This window comes from Rhea pennata, chromosome 4 (assembly GCF_028389875.1).
Source record: "Rhea pennata isolate bPtePen1 chromosome 4, bPtePen1.pri, whole genome shotgun sequence".
NCBI lineage: Eukaryota > Metazoa > Chordata > Aves > Rheiformes > Rheidae > Rhea > Rhea pennata.
This window is the reverse complement of record NC_084666.1, coordinates 3,327,894-3,347,454: the sequence shown is the minus strand read 5'-3', so window position 1 is coordinate 3,347,454 and position 19,561 is coordinate 3,327,894. Positions and strand designations below refer to the sequence as shown.

Sequence of the window (19,561 nt, the reverse complement as noted above, 5' to 3'; positions counted from 1 at the left end):
GGTTTGTAAGAAGATCCGAAAGGTAACATGTTGTGATCACAACGACAGGTTGTGCTTACACACACAGTAATCAAGTATCTGTTCATCCAATTCGTTTCCTCTCCTCTTACCCAGTCAAGACTAAACCATTAAAGTCTTGTTATTACAGTGCTCCCTGTAAATACCGCTTTCTCTGCTGACTGAAGCAGGAACTCTGAGCAACACAGCCTAAACATGCAGATGTCTTGAATCGATCTGTTTCCTGTTAAAGACTCATATGAAGACAGAGACATAAAAATTACTAAACATAGTAGAAGATTAAATATTGACAGACATTTTTACTTTGATTCTCACTCAAGGTGTTTAGCAGCTATTGAATTACCAACCTGTCTCAGACCCAGCAAAAAACAAAAAACACACGACATATATATATATATATAACAATCAAACTTTTCCCACTGAGTAGAATAATAATATTCATGATGTAGCCCAATCGGTTGGCCTGCTGCCCTAATTAAGACTACCAAGCGACGAAAAAATTAATTCTGTAATTTTAACCTTAAGTACCTGAGAAAGTTATTGCCTGAAGTGAACAGTGAGCTAGATTTAGTCATCCGAGCACTTCTCAAAATTCCAGCAAGTACTTCTTAACATTGTTAGGCATCATAATTCAAAACAAAAAAAAAATAAAAGCTTTAATTTATACTCCTCATTTTTACTGAGCCTTGCAAAATTGTGCTGGAATTGTCCCAGTGCAGTCCTTGCCAGAAAAACTGAAAATTAAAACAAATGAGATTTTCCTCAGTCAAACAAAATAAATTAGCCTAAATTGAGCTAAAGTTGCTAAGTCTGCTTTACTTGTACTTTTTTTCTTTTTTTCTTTCAAACATAGCAATTTCTGTATGAAGAGACCTTGGGTTAGAATTGTACCTTTATTTGCTACCTAGCTCTTCAACCATGCCTGACTGATCCAGATTAGGCAGATGTACTGTTCAACCTCAGGTCATACTCCTGGGTAATCAACACAGTAATATCTTTGCGGTGGGCTACAGCTCATTTTGAGCAAGTTGGCTGAGCTCAACTGTTACTTGCCTGGTAATTCACCTGCCTTGCTGGCCACCATTCTGGAAGGAATTGAAAGTCTGTCGTTAGCCTTCTGCAAGGGAAATGAAGCTTGTACAACGGTTCTGTCCAGCTAGTGTGCTCTCCTACTTGCCCTAAAACATTTAAGCCAGTGGGTTCATTTCAACCAACTTTTGGGGGATTCCAGGATATGAAATTCCTCCATCTGAACTAGGTAATCTGTTATGTTTGGCCTGTAGGATGGACAAGTCCCAGAGCAAGCAGGATGGGCAGCAGACATGTTCTCTGGAGGCAGCCAGAGCTTGTCTCGCCTCCTGCTGAGCTGGAAGCATGAGGGGATAAACTGGAGATATTTAGGAGAATAGGAGAGTGGTCACATGGATTACAAGGCAGAAGCTTGTGCTATTGCAGTGCATGGGCAGGGGAAAAGATATAGACAGATCTGTAGGAAACAAGGTCTGATAGTCCCGTTTGTATGAAAGAGCTTGTGTAAGCAGAGGAATGGCTGGGACCAGCCGAGTGCAGTTATCCAGTCTCAGCGTTCTGGCTTTGGCCACTACCAGACACTTCTAAATTTGTGCACCTTCCCTAGAAGAGCAGTTCTGGAAGTCTCCTGAAAATTTCTTCTTAAATCTGCTTTATAGCCCAACATTTTGGCCCCCATTACAAACTATCCTGATGTTTTGGTACTGACCTTCTCCTCATCTGCCTCAATTTCTGAAATATTTGGGTGCAGGTTTAGCTCAGTTGATTAGAGCATAGTGCTGCTAATGCCAAGGTCGTGGGTTCAATCCCCGTATGGGCTACACTGAAGGTTAGACTAGGTGATCTCCAGAGGTCCCTTCCAACCTTACCATTCTATGATTCTATTGATAAAAAGGGATCAAGGGAGAGCTCAGAAGAAAGATGATTTTTCAGGGGATAACCACTGAGGTAAATACACATCCTGGAAGTTACAAAACATCTCTCATGGATACAATCTGTAGTGTATTGTATGGAAAACACATTCATTAAAAAAAAAAAAAAAAAAAAAAAAAAAAAGTGGCTTTATTCTGCCTTCATGTCCTCAGCTGAGAAAACAGAAAATAGAGGCATTTTCTCCTCAAAATGCAATATAGTAATAATAATAATGTAATAATCAGTAACACATTCCCATTTATAAAATTTCTGCTTAGAACAATTAAAATTTTGTCACAAATTAAGCAACAAAAGTCACTGCAAACTATAGGCACAAGTCTTCATGCATGTTTAAGTATCCTGAAAAATTCACACCAAAAGCTGGGGGCAATGCTTCCCTGGGGTGGCAATTATCCAACATAGGACTGTGCAGAACACCTTGGTCCTTGCCTCCAGAAGCATGTTGCAAAGCTATCAACTTGCTCAAGCCCCAAAGAGAGGGTGAAGCTCATTCCTCCTTCTTACCCAGTAGCAATCAAGTCTGTAACACACAAAGCAGCTTTGAAAGAACTGCTTGCCTTCTTCACTGAGAAAAGTATTTAAAAAGTATTTAAGTCACACAGTTTCTGTTTTTCTGGGTCACTTCTGCTAAGGCATCCTCATACACAGAGTTCAGATGTCTTTAATTGTAAAGTACATTGTAAAAATTGTATAATTAGAATTAAACTTTATAGTTCTGCACAACAGTTGCAAAACTGGCTGCTGGCATCTTTCACTTTCTACCCTGCTGGTTATTGCTACTAGGCAGGCAGAGCTAACGAGCATTAATCAACAGGACAACAGGCAAAGGGCACAGTTTGGAAGACAAAAATTTCAATTAAATACATGGGAAAACTTTTACCTTGAGCATAATTAACTATTGGAACAGGGGCCCAGAGAGTCTGAGAATTCTCCATTCATCCAGACATGCAAAACTTGGCTGGACAAGGCCTTGAGCGACCTGCTCTAACTGGACCTGCTTTGGGCAGGACGACAAACCAGACTACTTCCACGGGTCCTTTCTAGCCTATACTGTTCTGTGATTCTGTAACAACCAAATTTTGCCTGCCAGACACCATGCTGGCTGCTCTGAAAATTTCTACTGCTGTTAGGTACAGCTCCTTTTTTCACATATCCACACTCAGACTGGTCCCAGACAAACTAGTGGCCAACTCTGAAGGCTATGTTTGTCAACACACCAAACTGGCCAAACGGTTTTTCACTGCACAGCAGTAGCAGACAAGCGACTGGATCCCCTAACAGGAAATTGCTTTCATTTTGTCCTAAACTCTGACTGCAGGTGGTCCTCGCTGCTGCATATGTGTTCAGACATTTGGAGCAGGAGTTCTTTCACTTCTGCGAAGCACCTGGGTGAACAAAGCTGTGATTTTTAGCTGAAATCACTCAGCAATACTGTAATTCAAACTAAACCAAGCAACAAAAACACAAAGAAAAGATGTATACAATGGTAATGAAATACAAAGGGAGTTTTTCTCAGCACTGAACTTAAAAAAAAAAAAGAAAGCAAGCAAAGAACAAATTTGGTTCAAAATTTCCATCTGCAAATTACAACCAATCCCACCTGTCGTTCTTCTTCAAGACGTATTCTCTCCTCTTCTTTCCGCCTTTCCTCCTCTCTCTTTGACTCAAGCTTTTTCCGTTCTTCTCGTTCTGCTTCTTCAGCCTAAAAAGAAAAAAAAAAAAAGAAAATTAAGACTTATTCTTCCTGAATATATAAAATTTTAATTTCATATTGTCATACCATAGGGGAGTTTCTTACTATCTTCCTGGATTCAAGTTCAGAAAGAATAAAGAAACAAACCAATTTAAAAATTTGTTACTAGTTAACTTTTTTTCCCCCTAGATCCTTAGAATATTTAACATTGTGGTAAGTTTAAATTATTCCTCTGAAGACTTTTCCTCAATAAGGTTTTTCAAGCTTGGTATGTGCATATGAGCTTACTACTACAGTGATATTACAAAATGCCATGACACAATATTACTTTTCTCCTCACTTGAAATTTAGTTAGAATGGCCTCAGGGGTGGGAGGGAGAGTGAGCACAGGCAGAATACTACCTATGTAAACCTCTGCAAATACATTTAAATTTATAGATTAACCTGGGCAGAACCATATTAAAAAAAAAAAAAAGTAATTGTACTGATCTCTTTGGTTTTTTTATATGTATGTATATATGTGTGTGCGTGTGTGTGTGTATACATACATATATATATTTTTACCAAAATTAGCAGAGTGAGACTGTTGCAAAGAGGGGAAAAATTAAAAAGCGTGTTTAAGGTATCATTTACAGATCTTTTTAAAATAATTCTTCAGTCTCTTAAGTATACTTAAATTTGAGTATATTAAGAATATATTAAGACAACAAGCAGAAGACATTCTTACAGCGGATTTGCGGCTTTGAATGTTTGGGCACAAAAGGCCTAACCAAATAGTTTATCCGTCTAAAAGGGAAAATAATACTCAGCATTTTAAAAATGAAACAAAGGATTCTTCCAACCAATGCTTATCTAGCTTCATTCAATTTTGCTCAGATTTTCCGCAAAAATCAAGGCTAATCTCACAGAATGACTATGGAAAGTTATGACAAAATGGTTCAAGTACAGAGTGAGTAAGAAAAGGATTGTAATGGAAATCTCTGTATAATCATGTTTGTTTATATTAACTGCCATGTCAGAAGACATGCTATCACAGCATAAAGAAGAGACATCTGCCCTGCATTTAAACATCAGGCTACATTAAAATTCAAGATGGGCTTTCCTCTACATATTAGAGACTTAAGTAGTTTTATTAAAACACTTTATTTTTTTAATAACATGTGTCATGTCCACTTTGCGTTCCAAGTTGTGTTATGCAAAGCCTGTTTCAGAGCTGCATCTGCTTCTTGCAAGCCCATGTTCCAAGTTACAGGACAGAATCAAGTTTGGGAAAAAAAGAAAGAAAAAAAGAAAAAAGTCTAACTGCTAAAAGGAATAAAAGTATAACACTGCAGTTATCCATACAGAAAGTAAACTGCAAAAAGCTTTTTGCTTCCCTGGAATTAATAACAACTTGCTATACAAAAAATGAAAATGTAACAGCATTTAAATGGGTGATTTTACCAATAGATTTAAGAAACCGAGTAACTAAAAAGCTACAGTATACGTGCCTGCTTTAAGGACCAAACTCCAACCAAAGTATGGCTGTATCACACATTTCAGTGGATTACAGAGCCTGGTTTTCAAGTTTCTCCCATCCAAGAAAACAGTAAACACCCTTAAACATGGACAAACCCATATAAAGTTTTCCTGCTTTGAGAGTACATGAAACACTACCCAGATTTGCCTACGGTTTGGTTTCGGACCCAGCACTGTAACAATAACCTGCTCTGTGTCCATTGCAACTGGCTTCTGGAAACAGCTTGGCAGCTCCACATCTTGCGTGATGCAGCAGCAGAGACCACAGAGTGTGTTTTTCAGATACCTCAGGCAGAATAAAAGCTTAGACTAAGCTAAACTAATGTCATGTGTGCTTGACTGTACTTTTAAGGGGAGACAGGGTACACAGATGAAGCTGCAAGTTAGTGGAATTGGTCAATAAAGATCATTAAACAGTCTAAGCCCTCCTTCTTCCCCAGGAGAATCCCAGGGAACGACTGAAAAACGGCAAGTGAGGGAACAACACTTTCCATGGCCCTCTGGGGATTAGGCACAGAAGGCTAAACTAACATTTTTAAAACAAAAACAAAGCAGTTGTAATGACCACACTGCTTTTGCCTCTCTGGAGTGTCAGTCATCACCTGTTCTTTGCTGACTACTGCTATTCAGGCTCTGCTCTGGGTTTTATACGTGGCAGGAAATGCTTACCTCTCTCTGTGCTTTTCTGGCTTGTTTCTCTTCTAATTTCCTCTGTTTCTTTGCTCCGATTTTGCCAGACACCTGAAATTCTGGCACCTCCTCCTCCTCATCTTCCTCTGCAACATTGTGTTAAAAGAGTAAACAGAGAGACCTTTAAAATCATCTGTGAAAAGTCCACTCAAGAAACATCACTGTTTCCAAAGAAAGAAGCAGCAGATGAAAAGGAGAAACACATACGTTTTGGACAAGACCTAAGAGGTGGAAAAGGGAAAAGGGGGATTGCCAAAGCCACAAAGCAAAAGTAACATGGCAAACACACACACACTGCAGTGAGGTCAGAAATAAAAAATTATTTGACCTTTTGAAGGAAACTTTTTCATAAACATTTCTTGCTTTCCACAGTTAAGAATATACCTTCATACACACACACACACACACACATATATGTATATATACACACACACACACATATATATATATATTCATATTTATGTGTGTGTGTATGTATGTATATGTATATATACAAAAAATATACTGACAACTGTTACTGCATTTTTACTACTTAACAGCCAGGTGCAGAGACTTTCTTCCCAGCTACCTTTAGATTTAGTACAACAGACGTCCTTTCTAAGACCGGAATTCAGAGAGGTACTATTCATCCCTTAGTTCTAGCCTCACGTACCTACTTTACCCTGTATCACCAACCTTTAAAGGAGGAAAAAAAAAATCCCTGCAATGCACATCTTGAGCTTGATTTTTTTTGTATGCTTTAAAAGAACAACAAATCTACATGTCATTCCCTGTTGTATAACTTACCTGGCTGCTTATAAAGATGATTTTTGCAGGTTTGGAATACGGAAGTGTCATACGCTAGAATAGTGTGCAAATACATGTATATCTCTGTTCACCCAGAAGCTAATACAAAAGAGCTTTTAAAGACTGCCACTCCTCTCCCCCCCACATAGCATGAATCACTCTATTCACTAATCTAAATTAGTCCTTGATCCTACAAAGTAAGTACTATGGGACTGATCTTAACACTCTAGGAGAGATCACCAGCTCCACGAAACACTCTGTGATATAGAGATCCATGCCTTCAAATCAGACAGAAGGATCACAGTGCAAGACCTTCACTATGTGGGTCCCCTGCATCACGTAAAGTCATTCATACTTTGAGCGTCTGCAGCGCCGTAACTCACGATGCCGACTTCAGATCTATCTGCCGGCTAGAAGTCAGCCGGGTAACCTGAAGAAGAGCCCAGCCAGCTCCCATGAGCCTTCCTGATGCTCGCGAGAAGCGTGTGCAGGGGACATTTTTCCTCAGAGCCAAGTATTATTTCAAGCTTTAGACTTCATCATTGAAGGAAAAAAAAAATAATAAAAATCAATCCCCACTCATGTCATCCGAGAGCCCTCAGTTTTCAAGAGACAAAGGCTAACAAGAAGAAAAAGCCCCTCGTGTTTTTAAAACCAATTTCACGAGGGCCTCCAAGAGCTGAACCTGTAGACAAGTGTCACAGTCACAAGGCTTGGCCAGGTTGTCCTGGCAGGAGGGCGTTTTTGGTAGGGAGCTCCCTTTCTTGGTTACCCAAAGAAGCTGCTCTTAAGGAAATATAAGGATGAGCAATACTCGCCCTTCTTTTTTATGTAGAATTAGGTTTGAAATACTTTTGTTTTACTAATTTCAATACACAGTATGGTATTATGGTTAAGCCACCGAGACACATCATCAGAAACAAATGTAATTGAGAGCTGTGTAGGAGGCTCTCAAATAATTCAACTGTTTTCAGGATATGGAAGTTAATATGAGGCAGGCTTGCTAGCCTGGGCTTCAGAGAAACGCTGGTATCTCATTACTGAGATGATCAAAAGGGTTCCCCCTTCCTCCCCCACACCAGGGACATTCAAGACTTGACACAGTGGCTTCTGCAATTTTACTGAACCTTAAAATAAATATGTATTTTAAATACTGGGTCAAGGGGAGTTCCAAACACAACAGGTGAGCAACCAAGCATTAGAAGTTATTACTCCTCATTCAGAATTCAATACGAGGATTATTCGTTAGAAAATTATTTCTGGAAAACACCACAAGATATAAAACACTATATGTGACACTATTCAATCTGAATTCCTGAGTGTGTCTCAGATTTTTATCTATAGTAAGAGTATCTGAGGCAGAGGTCACAGAGAAGTCTAGCAAGGCTTTTAAAACATTTTTCCGGGCCTGGATCAAACATGCCTTTGTTCAGTAACATTTTTCTTCCCTCCACTTTGAAGCATCTGATGTGATCAGTAAGTCCTACTTCCTCAAAGCTTTTTCTAGTGCATGCAGTTGCATACAACAAAAGACAGACACTGGTGTGTTTTTAAGCCCATGATTCAGCAGCTCATTAAAGGTTAACAATGTGCTAAACCTGGCTGCAATTAATATGTGCTAAATAAACCCGAACACATTGACAAGAATATAAGTGCATGGTAAAAGGGTTTGCTGAATCAATTAGTTGTTATAGCAGAAGAATAGCTGCACCAAAGGCAAACTGGATGCTGCATACAGCGTTTTTTTTTTTTTTTTTTTTTTTTTTTTTAACATAAAGAAGCTATAGTTTCAGCAACTTCTAACAATCACTTCACATACTCATGGCTGCCAACATGAGTAGACCTCTCAGGGTCAGTCCACGAGAACGTGCACTCCATCTGCACGTGTGCTTCAAATCTGATGCAAGACACATTCAGTTCACTGTGCTCATGTTTTGAGAATCGTTTACCACTATTCAAAACACTAGGGTTGGCTGGCCGGTGTATATACTCAGTTGGGAAAGCTAACAACGTAACACAACATCCTACAGTGAAAGCTGAAAACGTGTTTTTGTTTGAAGGCTAATCTTCTGTGATGCTGTATACTGTTCAGCTGATGTCTTCAAAAATGATAGTTCTGGGATATAAGTAGGGGTGGTGGCAGAGGAGGAATTATAGGAATGGTAAATTCTCCGAACTTGATGCAAGCTGTTTTTCAGTAACAACTTTCCCTAACTCCCATAGTGCCACAGGACAAAAACACCCTGCTCCCACTTCGTGATACAGTGCTGACAACGAACCTCCAGGCACACAGGAACTTCTTCACCTGAACTGCTTGATATGACACGTGGGGGCCCCTTCTAATCACAGTCACAACCCTATCAAGCTGTTCTAGTCTCTCTCTCCAGTGTTCAATACAGCTATACCACCACTTCCAGAGCTTGCAAAGCATTCCCACTAGGTTCCAGATCCAAGAGCCAGAGAGCAGAAGTGGTTTGACTTATAGGGATGCTTTCACACCACTTTTAACATTGCATGAATGTGAGTTTTGCTTAGCTAGCCAGCTGAGGGGTAGTTTCATGGAACCCGAACTTTTCCTTAATGTTTTGAACGTATCGAGAGGCAGGACAAGAGGAAACAGAGTTAATGGTCACACAGGAGATGTGTGAATCTCTTGAAACTCATAAGGTACTTTTAAAAAAAATACTCTGAATATCAACAGAAAAAAAAATGTATTGGAGTACTGATATTCTCTGTTGGGACAGGAATTTACTGGAGAGCATGCACAGAATATACAAAGACTCAAAATGAAACAAGAACAACACATTTTTTTAGTTGCCTTGAGACCTACACCAGAGGGTCTGTCTTGTCTCTTAGTGAAATTTGAAACTGAAGCAAATTGATTCCCATCCATGAAAAAGGACGCAAGTAGCACGTGTGGCTACTCACACAACATTCTTCAGGCACTATGTGCTGTTTTACTTACTATCTCTACAGAACTCAACAAGAGGAGCAAGAGAGAGGTGAAGATGCCAGGCTTACTGCAAAGCTAAAAGCAGAAGACATATGCATGTAATTAACATTGAATAGATACATGACATCAGCCACTGGAAAGGAATCGGTCCACCATATGGAAAGGTGTGGGCATTCATGAGTAACAGAGAACTGCAGTGGTACAGTCATAACATTTTTATATATATATATATATATATATATATATATATATATATATACCGCTATTTGGTAGCTATCCAGTTTAGGAACCAAATGAGACATCAACTTATTAATCTGCAGCCACAAAAGTCAGCCTACACCTAGGACAGAAAAAGGACGCTAAACAAAGGACATTAGCCCCTCTGAGAAGAAGTTAAACCACTCGAAGTTCTTTCTTGAATACAGACATACAGCATAACTGAGAAACCACACACCTACCTCTTCTGCACACCATCTGTGCTTGAAATGTCTCAAGGGCAGACATACATTGTGGATACCTTGATAATACTAATGTCACTTTCTGTATGAATAGTAGAAGTCAAAATTAACTTTTGATTCACTAGTCAGGATATTAGTAGTCATGGAGACAAGGTTTAACACGGAGACCAAGTTTAACTGCACTAGAAAGGTTTTCCTACTGATTAAGCATTACACTTTTTTCGATTACTACGTGAACATAGTTCTATTACCACCTGTTTCACAGGAACACCAAAAGACCACGTAAGTGTTTATAAGTTTACCAGACCTTTCAGTACGTCAATACTTCCAGACCTTTCAGTACATCAGAGCAGGGGAGATGCAATATTACATCAGAGGCAGACTGACTGCTCAGGAAAAAATGATGCCTCTTTCTTCAGTAAATTTCAGCACAAACACATTCTTCCCATTAAGCTAAATACAACATTCATTACTAAATGGAGATAAAAGCTAAAATTATTACTTTGAATATTTTTTTTCCAAAACATATACAAAATCTTCATGCAAGATCTTTTCAGATGAAAGTTATGAAAGCTAAGTTTAGATGCTACACAAGCCAATACGGGGCATTTTAGCACGCCCAATTATTACATTCTTTGATTTCTGAAGACTTTTTTTTTTTTTTTTTTTAAAGTTTTGTGCGTTCTTCTTCTACAGTGATTCATACAACAAAAAACAAGATTCTGATCTCCAAATATTATTCCTTCAATGCAATCTGAGGCTTTTTTGGTTAAAAAAATCGAAACATAATCAAATCACACAAATTCTGTTTTTTACAGCACAAGAAAGACTGAACAAATCAGACAGGTAATTTGTGTGTAAGATGTAGAAATGAGCCCCTTTCAAAAATAAGGCCTTGATGCATTTCCCTAGGACCATGTAGCAGGCTGCTTAGGCTCTCCGGGCATTTCCTTCTCTCATGCCATTTCTGCTTGCTTCTTTCTCAAGCTAGCTCAGCCTCACCACAACACCCACCAAAGCCTTCCACCCACTGGGTTGCCCGGTGGTCTCAATTTTGCTTGATGGTTTGGAGATTGCTATCAGTTCTTAGAGAAGTTTGTTTCTTTCTAACTGCTCTAAATCACAGTGCAGTGACACCCACTAGTCAAACACCCAACAGACAAATAGGTTCTTCTTCCCTCCATGGACAACAGTGAATTTTCGGTCTAAGCTATAACTCAGGGCGACAGAAAACCTGGACTCCAAGACCTGTTCCACTCACCAGCTGACTGAACAACCCTTGATAAGACACTTCATGTGTGCATGCCTGCTTCTCTCCCTCTGCAAATTCTTTATATTGTATGCCGAGGCAGATAGATTCTCTCATGACATGTTTGTATAAAGTCACCGTCAGAAACAAACCTTCAAGCAAAGAAGTATTTGCTTCAGATCACCATTCTCATTATTCTTACTACAGGAGGATCAAGAGGGCCCAACCTTATTTGCCGTTTTAAGATCCTTTACGTTTCTTGATATGAATTTACAGTTCCCAAACCTTTAGGCAAACATAGGACTGGGTAACTTTCTGCTCAAAAAAAAAAAAAAAAAGAAAAAAAAAAAAAGTAGCAAGAGAAGCTTCATTGCCGAGCTCTCTCAGGTGCTCAAGGTACAGTGAGCAACTTCTGAAGTACAAGCTCAACCAGAGAACTGGATTTTTTTCCTGCAAACAACCAGCAACAAATAAAAAGCTCTTGACTAAGCCTCCTTATATGCACCCAAAGACAGTCAGAGTTCAAGTGGATGCACTCAGAGCATCAGTCAGGCAAACCAAGAGCTGATTCCTCCTTCTCTGGAGATATTCAAGGCCTGTCTGGATGCAACCCTGTCTACCATGCTGTAGGTGACCCTGGTGAACAGGGAGGTTGGACTAGATGATCTCCAGAGATCCCTTCCAACCTTACTGATTTTTTGATTCTATGATAATAATCTCCTCAGTCAACAAATAAACAGGGTCTGGAACTGGGAAATGGCTGTTAGTTACTGACACTGCTCCACAGTGTCCTATTCAGAACCTGTCTCCAATTTATCCTCTTCCCCCCTCCTACCACTGCTTGCTTTGGCCTCTCCTACCACAAATGATTAATGACCACACATATCCACGCCTTATAATAAGTTTATTTCTGTCTTTGCTGTAGCTAATGCCACAAAGCCATTTCTGGCTGGGCTGGATTTGAATTATGATCCAACAGAGCGAACTATGTCTGCTAGCTGGGCTATCAGAAGCAACTGAACAAAGCTCTCCTTCCAGATCCATTGCCCCAGGGAAAAGCATAGGCATCATACTACGATGTGTAAAGCAAATGTTCTCCAAGGAACATAGACTTGAACAACAGTTGTCCCAATGACACTGGACTGCATGAAGGACAGCAGTGTTATGACAAGGATTAAGATGGGCAACACCAACAAACAAAACACATTTTTCTAAGCTGGCCTGGAAGTCCTGTTGGTGGAACACAGCTCAGTGGTCTCACTCATTTTGAGAATCACTTTGTCAGAGAAAAATATGTTCCCAGCAAACTTTGGTCATAGCAATCTATTATTAGATGTCGATACTCTCATAAGAGATGACCTCCTTTGAGCACTCAGCTAACCACTGAAAAACATTACTCAGCCAAACCGAGCCAATGTAGGCACCTGGCTAGCGAGCCTGTCCCTTCAGCACAGCACAACCCACGTGGAACTCTTGAATAAGGAACCCTTATTTGCAGTGTGGGTTACAATTCTAGTAGGAAACTTGAGGCATTTAATGCTCTGACCTTTATTTTTTGTCTTTGCCAATCTGCAAGTAGTTCAGATGTCCTATCCCACCCTACCCGAGCTATAGGAAGAAATTACAACTTGACTTAGCTCCACTTGTTAAGTGGAGATTTGAATCTTCAAAAAAATTATTTACACTAAGTGTCCTCCTTCCTCATACTTGCAAGTAAGAAAGAGTTAAGATTTCAACTAGTTGAGTGACCGTTTGCAAGGATGAAAAATTTAGCTGGCTATACAAAAGTGCCAACTAAAAGCTACCCATAATTATTCTGATCTTGGAGCCAGAGAGTTACCTTTCTTTTCTTTTGGTGGGGGGGGGTATTCCAGAATCATAGAATCAGTAAGGTTGGAAAGGACCTCTGGAGATCATCTAGTCCAACCTTCCTGCTCAAGCAGGGTCTCTTAGAGCATGGTAGACAGGGTTGCATCCAGGCGGGCCTTGAAGATCTCCAGAGAAGGAGACTCCACAACCTCTCCGGGCAACCTGGTCCAGTGCTCTGTCACTCTCACAAGGAAGAAATTCCCTCTCACGGTCAGGCGGAACTTCCTGTGCTTCAATTTTCGCCCATTGCCTCTTGTCCTGTCACACGGGACAACTCAAAAGAATTTGGCCCCCATCCCCTTGACACCCTCCCTTCAGGTACTTGTACACATTGATCAGATCCCCCCTCAGTCTTCTCTTCCCCAGGCTGAAGAGGCCCAGCTCTCGCAGCTGTTCCTCATAGGGCAGGTGCTCCAGCCCTCGGATCAGCCTCGTAGCTCTACAGTGGACTCTCTCCAGTAGCTCCCGGTCTCTCTTGTAGTGGGGAGCCCAGAACTGGACACAGTACTCGAGGCCTCCCCAGGGCTGAGTAGAGGGGCAGGATCACCTCCCTTGACCTGCTGGCAACACTCTTCCTAATGCACCCCAGGAGACCATTGGCCTTCCTGGCCACAAGGGCACATTGCTGGCTCGTGGTCAACCTGTCATCCACCAGCACTCCCAGGTCCTTCTCTGCAGAGCTGCTCTCCCAAGGGTCAGCCCCCAGCCTGTGCTGGTGCCTAGGGTTATTTCTCTCTAGGTGCAGAACCCTGCACTTGCCCTTGTTGAACCTCAGGAGGTTCCTCTCCGCTCAGCTCTCCAGCCTGTCCAGGTCTCTCTGAATGGCAGCACAGCCCTCAGGTGTGTCAGCCACTCCTCCCAGCTTGGCAGCATCAGCAAACTTGCTGAGATTGTACTCCGTCCCCTCATCCAGGTCATTGAGGAAGAAGTTGAACAGGATGGGAGCCAGTCCTGAGCCCTGGGGGACGCCACTAGCCACAGGCCTCCAACTAGACTCCACGCCACTGATGACAACCCTCTGAGCTCTGCCGTTCAGTCAGTTCTCAATCCACCTCACTGTCCACTCATCTAACCCACACTTCCTGAGCTTATCTAGGAGGATGTTATGGGAGACAGTGTCAAAAGCCTTGCTGAAGTCAAGGTACACAACGTCCACTGCTCTTCCCTCGTCTACCCAGCCAGTCATTCCATCATAGAAGGCTATCAGGTTGGTTAAGCAGGATTTCCCCTCGGTGAATCCATGATGGCTACTCCTGATCACCTTCTTTTCCTTCATATGTCTGGAAATGACATCCAGAATGAGCTGTTCCATCATCTGTCTAGGGATGGAGGTGAGGCTGACTGGCCTATAGTTGCCTGGGTCCTCCTTCTTGCCCTTCTTGAAGACTGGAGTGACATTGGCTTTCTTCCAGTCCTCAGGCACCTCTCCAGTTCTCCAGGACCTTTCAAAGGTGATGGAGAGCGGCTTGGCAACAACATCCACCAGCTCCCTCAGCGTGGGTGCATCCCATCCGGGCCCATGGATTTGTGGATGTCTTAGCCTGCCCAGAAGGTCTCTAATCCTATCCTCCTAAATCAAAGGAAAGTCTTCCCTTCTCTGGACTTTTTCCCTCACGTCCAGGCTGCAGGATTCCTGGTGGCTGCCCTTAGCAGTGAAGACTGAAGCAAAGAAGGCATTCAGTAATTCTGCCGTCTCTGTATCCCTTGTCGCCAGGGCTACTGCCCCATAGAGCAGTGGGCCCACATTTTCCCTAGTCCACCTCTTGCTGCTGATGTATCTGAAGAAGCCCTTCCCGTTGTCCTTGATATCCCTTGCAAGACTCAGTTCCAGCTGGGCCTTAGCCTTCCTCGCAGCATCTCTACATGCTCTGACTGCATTCGTATAATTCTCCCAAGTAGCCTGTCCCCTCTTCCACATTCTCTGTACTTTCTTCTTCTGTATGAATTTGGCCAGGAGCTCCTTGCTCACCCATGCAGGTCTCCTGCCCCTTTTGCTGCACTTCTTACTCATAGAGATGCACCGCTCTTGAGCGTGGAGGAAGTGATGTTTGAACACTAGCCAGCTCTCCTGGATCCCGCTTCCTTCTAGGGCCTTAACCATGAGACTCCACCAATTAGGACTCCGAAGAGCCCAAAGTCCACTCTCCTGAAGCCCAGGGTTGCAATCCTGCTTGTTGCCTTCATTCTTTCCTGCAGGATCCTGAACTCCACCATCTCATGGTCACTGCAGCCAAGGCTGTCCTGAACCTTCACATCACTAACCAATCCCTCTCTGTTGTTAAGGACAAGGTCCAGCAGGACACCCTTCCTCGTAGGCTCCTCCACCATTTGCGACAAGAAGTTGTCATCAATGCATTGCAGGAGCCTCCTGGGCTGTTTGTGCCTTGCTGTGTTGTCCCTCCAGCAGATGTCAGGGTGGCTGAAGTCCCCCATGAGAACCAGGGCCTGTGATCTTGAGGCTACTTCCAGTTGTCTATAGAAGGCCTCATCAACTTTCTCTTCCTGGTCAGGTGGCCTGCAGTAGACATCCACAGCAGTGTCCCCCATGTTAGCCTGCCCTTTGATCTTCACCCATAAGCTCTCAACTGCTTCCTCCTCCTCCACCCCTTGGCAGAGCCTGATGCATTCTAGTTGCTCTCTCACATAAAGACCAACTCCACCACCTCGCCTCCCTGGCCTGTCTCTCCTAAAAAGCACATAGCCATCCATGGCAGCATTCCAGTCATGAGAGCTACCCCACCATGTCTCCGTGACTGCAATGAGATCATGGCCCTGCGATCGCACACAGATCTCCAGCTCCTCCTGTTTGTTCCCCATGCTGCGTGCATTGGTGTACAGGCATTTCGGAGATGTAGTCACACCTGCAGGTTACTCAGGAAGGGTGTACAGGGGGTGAACATAGCCATGTTCCGAACACACATCCCCAGCTGCATGCACCCGTTGGAGGCCCCCCAACCCAACTTGTGATTTGTTGTCTACCCTGTCTATATGACACCTCCCCCATCTAGTTTAAAGCCCTCTTTACTAAGCTGGCCAACCTGTTTGCAGAGGCAAAGGTGTCCTCCTTGGTGAGGTGAAGCCCATCTCTCCCCACCAACCATGGTCTGTGGTCACAGAATCCAAAATCCTGTTGCCAACACCAGCAGTGCAGCCAGCTGTTGATCTGGAAAATCTTCCTCCTCCTCCTCCCATGCCTCCCCCTAATCAGCAGGACCGATGAGTAGACCACCTGGGCTCCCAGTCCCTTGACCACCATGCCCAAGGCCTTGAAGTCTTCTTTGATTGTCTCTAGTTTGCTCTCTGTATCGTTAGCACCCACATGAAAGAGCAGCAGAGGGGAGTAGTCTGAGGAGCAGACAAGCCTTGGCAGCCTTTCAGACACATCTCGTATCCTCGCCCCCAGCAGGCAGCAAACCTCTCTAGAGGAGGGGTGAGGTCAGCAGATAGGCACCTCTGTCCCCCTCAGCATGGAATGACCCACTACAACCACTCGTTGCCTCTTCCGAGTGGTCATGCAAGGCACAGGGTCAGACAGCCCAGTTGCTTCCCTTGAGGCCAGGTCCGGGTTCTCCTCATCCTGTAGTGTGCTAAACCTGTTCTTCAACTGTAACTCCAGGTCTACAGGAGGATTAGGGGCCTTTCTTCTTTTTGTTCGAGAAGCAACTAGCTTCCAGCCTTCTTCGACAGTGCTGTGCTGAACTATTTCACTCTTCACAGAGTCCTCCAGCAACTCCCCTGCTGCAGGGGATTGGGACTCCGGGAGCAGTACGGTCTCTGACAATCCCCTGTCTATCTCCTGCTCACAAAAATTCTCGCGTGTTTCGCAGTCTACTGACTTCATCCTGCAACTCTTTGACTTGAAGACACACAAGAGATTTAAAAACTGACACAATACAGCAACTTAGCACAGGCAGCAGAAGCTGTTGGCTACTAATTTTGTCTTAGAAGCTTTCTCATTCTGGAATTGAAATTTGATTGTTAGATGGAAAAAAAAGAAAACTCTTATGCTAACCACAACTCAAAGCCTTCAAGAGTTACTTTGAGCCCATTTCCTAAAGTCAGCAGAACTGCCTCTTGGCAGGCAGAATACTTTGATGATGATAGAAGTTCTACCTGACCCCACTTCTAGGTCCATCAGTGTGACATATGGACCAGGCATCCTCATGCTCTTCCTGACTTCAGTGCTAAAAATCTTGCAGTGATGGGTTTACTGTTATGCCTACTCTAATCTGTAGAAGAAGTCAGAGTGGCATAGAACAGCATCAAATAATTTTGTCCAAAGCTAAATAAAAGCCCAGAGTGGAAACTCTGAATACAGAAAAAAAGTAACTTTAACAAAACAGAGTCCAAAATCCATTTCAGCTGTACATGTTCAAAACGCTTCCAAAGCAGAAGGCTAGACTGAAGAAACCAGACTCTCGCTTTCCATGTTTCTTTCTGCACTGCCAAGTAACAGCACCTGACCTCATGTCCCTGCTGGTCTTGGATCACTATGATCGTACATCAGTGCATGTATTCTACGCTCTGTTTTCAAGCGAGTCAACTAATTTTTATAACACAAAACTCCGCTGTGGTGCTCAGGTAGCTTGCTATTATAACTGGAAACAGTAATTAACAAAACTGCCCCATATTGGAATGGCACAGAGAAAATGAATATGGCCCTGCATGAGGGAGACAAATCCAATAAGTGTTTCCATGCCAGCCTTGGCTCTACACAGTCCCTGAAGACCTTGCTGCCTGTAATATTCCACATACACTCACACACATACACTCACATTAGGCCCCAAAGCATATTTTTTAAATATATAAATATATATACACACACACTTATACATATGTATACACACACACACACACATATTTGTATATATACATACATATATATGATCCCAGTTTCTTGCTTAAGAAAGACACCAATACAGCAGGTTTATAAACCTCACATCACTTCCTAGGGGAAAAATTACATCTCAATGCTAAGAGAGATCACGTGGAGACCAGAGAAGAGCCAGACCAAAAGCTCTGTAGAGTGGACACAACCAGCTCAAGCCAGAGTGGGGTTAATCCTAAGTAATATGGCCACCAATCATTCTGCATCTCTGTGCCTGGAAGCCAGAAACAGATGCTTCTCTCCACAATTATACAGCTAAAGTCTGTGCGTGCTCTCCAAAGACTGTGGTGCTACTGCTGTGTACCAGTGTTCTAGCACTTTGAAAGACTATCCTGAGTATGAACAAAAGAGCTACACACAGAAGCACAATACAAAAGAATCACAAAAGAGAGCAAGAAGTTGTCTCAACTTGGGGGGAAAAAAAGGCAGAAATATCATTTCAAAGAAAACTTCATGCAAGAGCAACAGCGCTGTATCTGATGTACAGTAAGCAGAAAAAGAATTATTTATGAAGCCCAATGACATGGATTCTTCCACTGCTACAGTCACAAACTAAGATAAGCAGTTTGCATTGACAGCTTCACTTTTGTCCCTTGGCATTCATACTTTTGAAGTCTGGAGTCTAAGGGGAAAAGATTTTTACATTTCATTTTCTTTCCAGGATGTTCTCACATGAAAATACATAACAAAAAGTTGAGAAGTTCAGGCCTGTCAATTTTCAGTTGGAGAAATTGTTGAACGTAATTAGTTTAAGATAGTATGTTTACCTGCCAATGCGAACACAAAATGCCTTCTACAAATTGCAACACAAAAAAGCTGAGAAAGTACAATTATCTCCAAATCAAGCCATCACACAGCTGTTTGCTCATTTTCTCTTAACAACTGCAGACCAAAATCACCACCTTGATCTCCACTGTAAACTCAAGTGGAGCTAGGTTCACTTTTAATCAATACCTGAGCATGAACCCTGAGTGCTAAACCCACAATCTGTAAGTGAGAGAAATCCAGTTAGGAGAATCATAGTGAGATCATCTTTGAAGAGTGATACAAATAACAAGGTGTGAAGTTTCACCAGAACAGGCAGTGGGGCTTGTGGGTGTAGAAAGGAGTTATTTATCACCATTTTCATGTCTGCACCCAATCCTGTCTCTGTGTTAATGCTAAGCTAATCAGACTTGATTCTGGTCTCTACCTGGACTGCTTCTCAAAAAAGAAAGCTCTAGATGTTGTGGGGTTTACACTGGGGAATTAGTGCTTCCCACCAATTTGCAATAAACCAGTACTTTACTACAGCTTTACGTTTCAGTGTAAGGTGCTGGTTCTGTTCACTTAAATTTATCCAGCACAGCTAAGTAGGAAAAACAAAAGGCAGGTTCTAGGAAGAAAATAAAGAACATGTTGTGACACACTGCTGGCACAGAAAATTGCCACAATTCACCACAGAAGGAAACTGCCACAATCTACCACAGAAGCAGAT

At 42.4% G+C, this 19,561-nt stretch overlaps 1 protein-coding gene across 1 annotated transcript in view; it reads right to left on the bottom strand.

Moving 5' to 3' along the window:
• The window catches only part of DDRGK1 (DDRGK domain containing 1), a 44,823-nt gene that overhangs the window by 18,151 nt on the left and 7,111 nt on the right, over positions 1–19,561 (bottom strand). Inside the window, exons 3-4 of the mRNA XM_062575030.1 lie at positions 5,861–5,967; positions 3,581–3,682 (exon numbers count right to left, since the gene is read on the bottom strand). Of these exons, the coding sequence (XP_062431014.1) occupies positions 3,581–3,682; positions 5,861–5,967 (209 nt within the window). The remainder of the gene's footprint in view (positions 1–3,580; positions 3,683–5,860; positions 5,968–19,561) is intronic.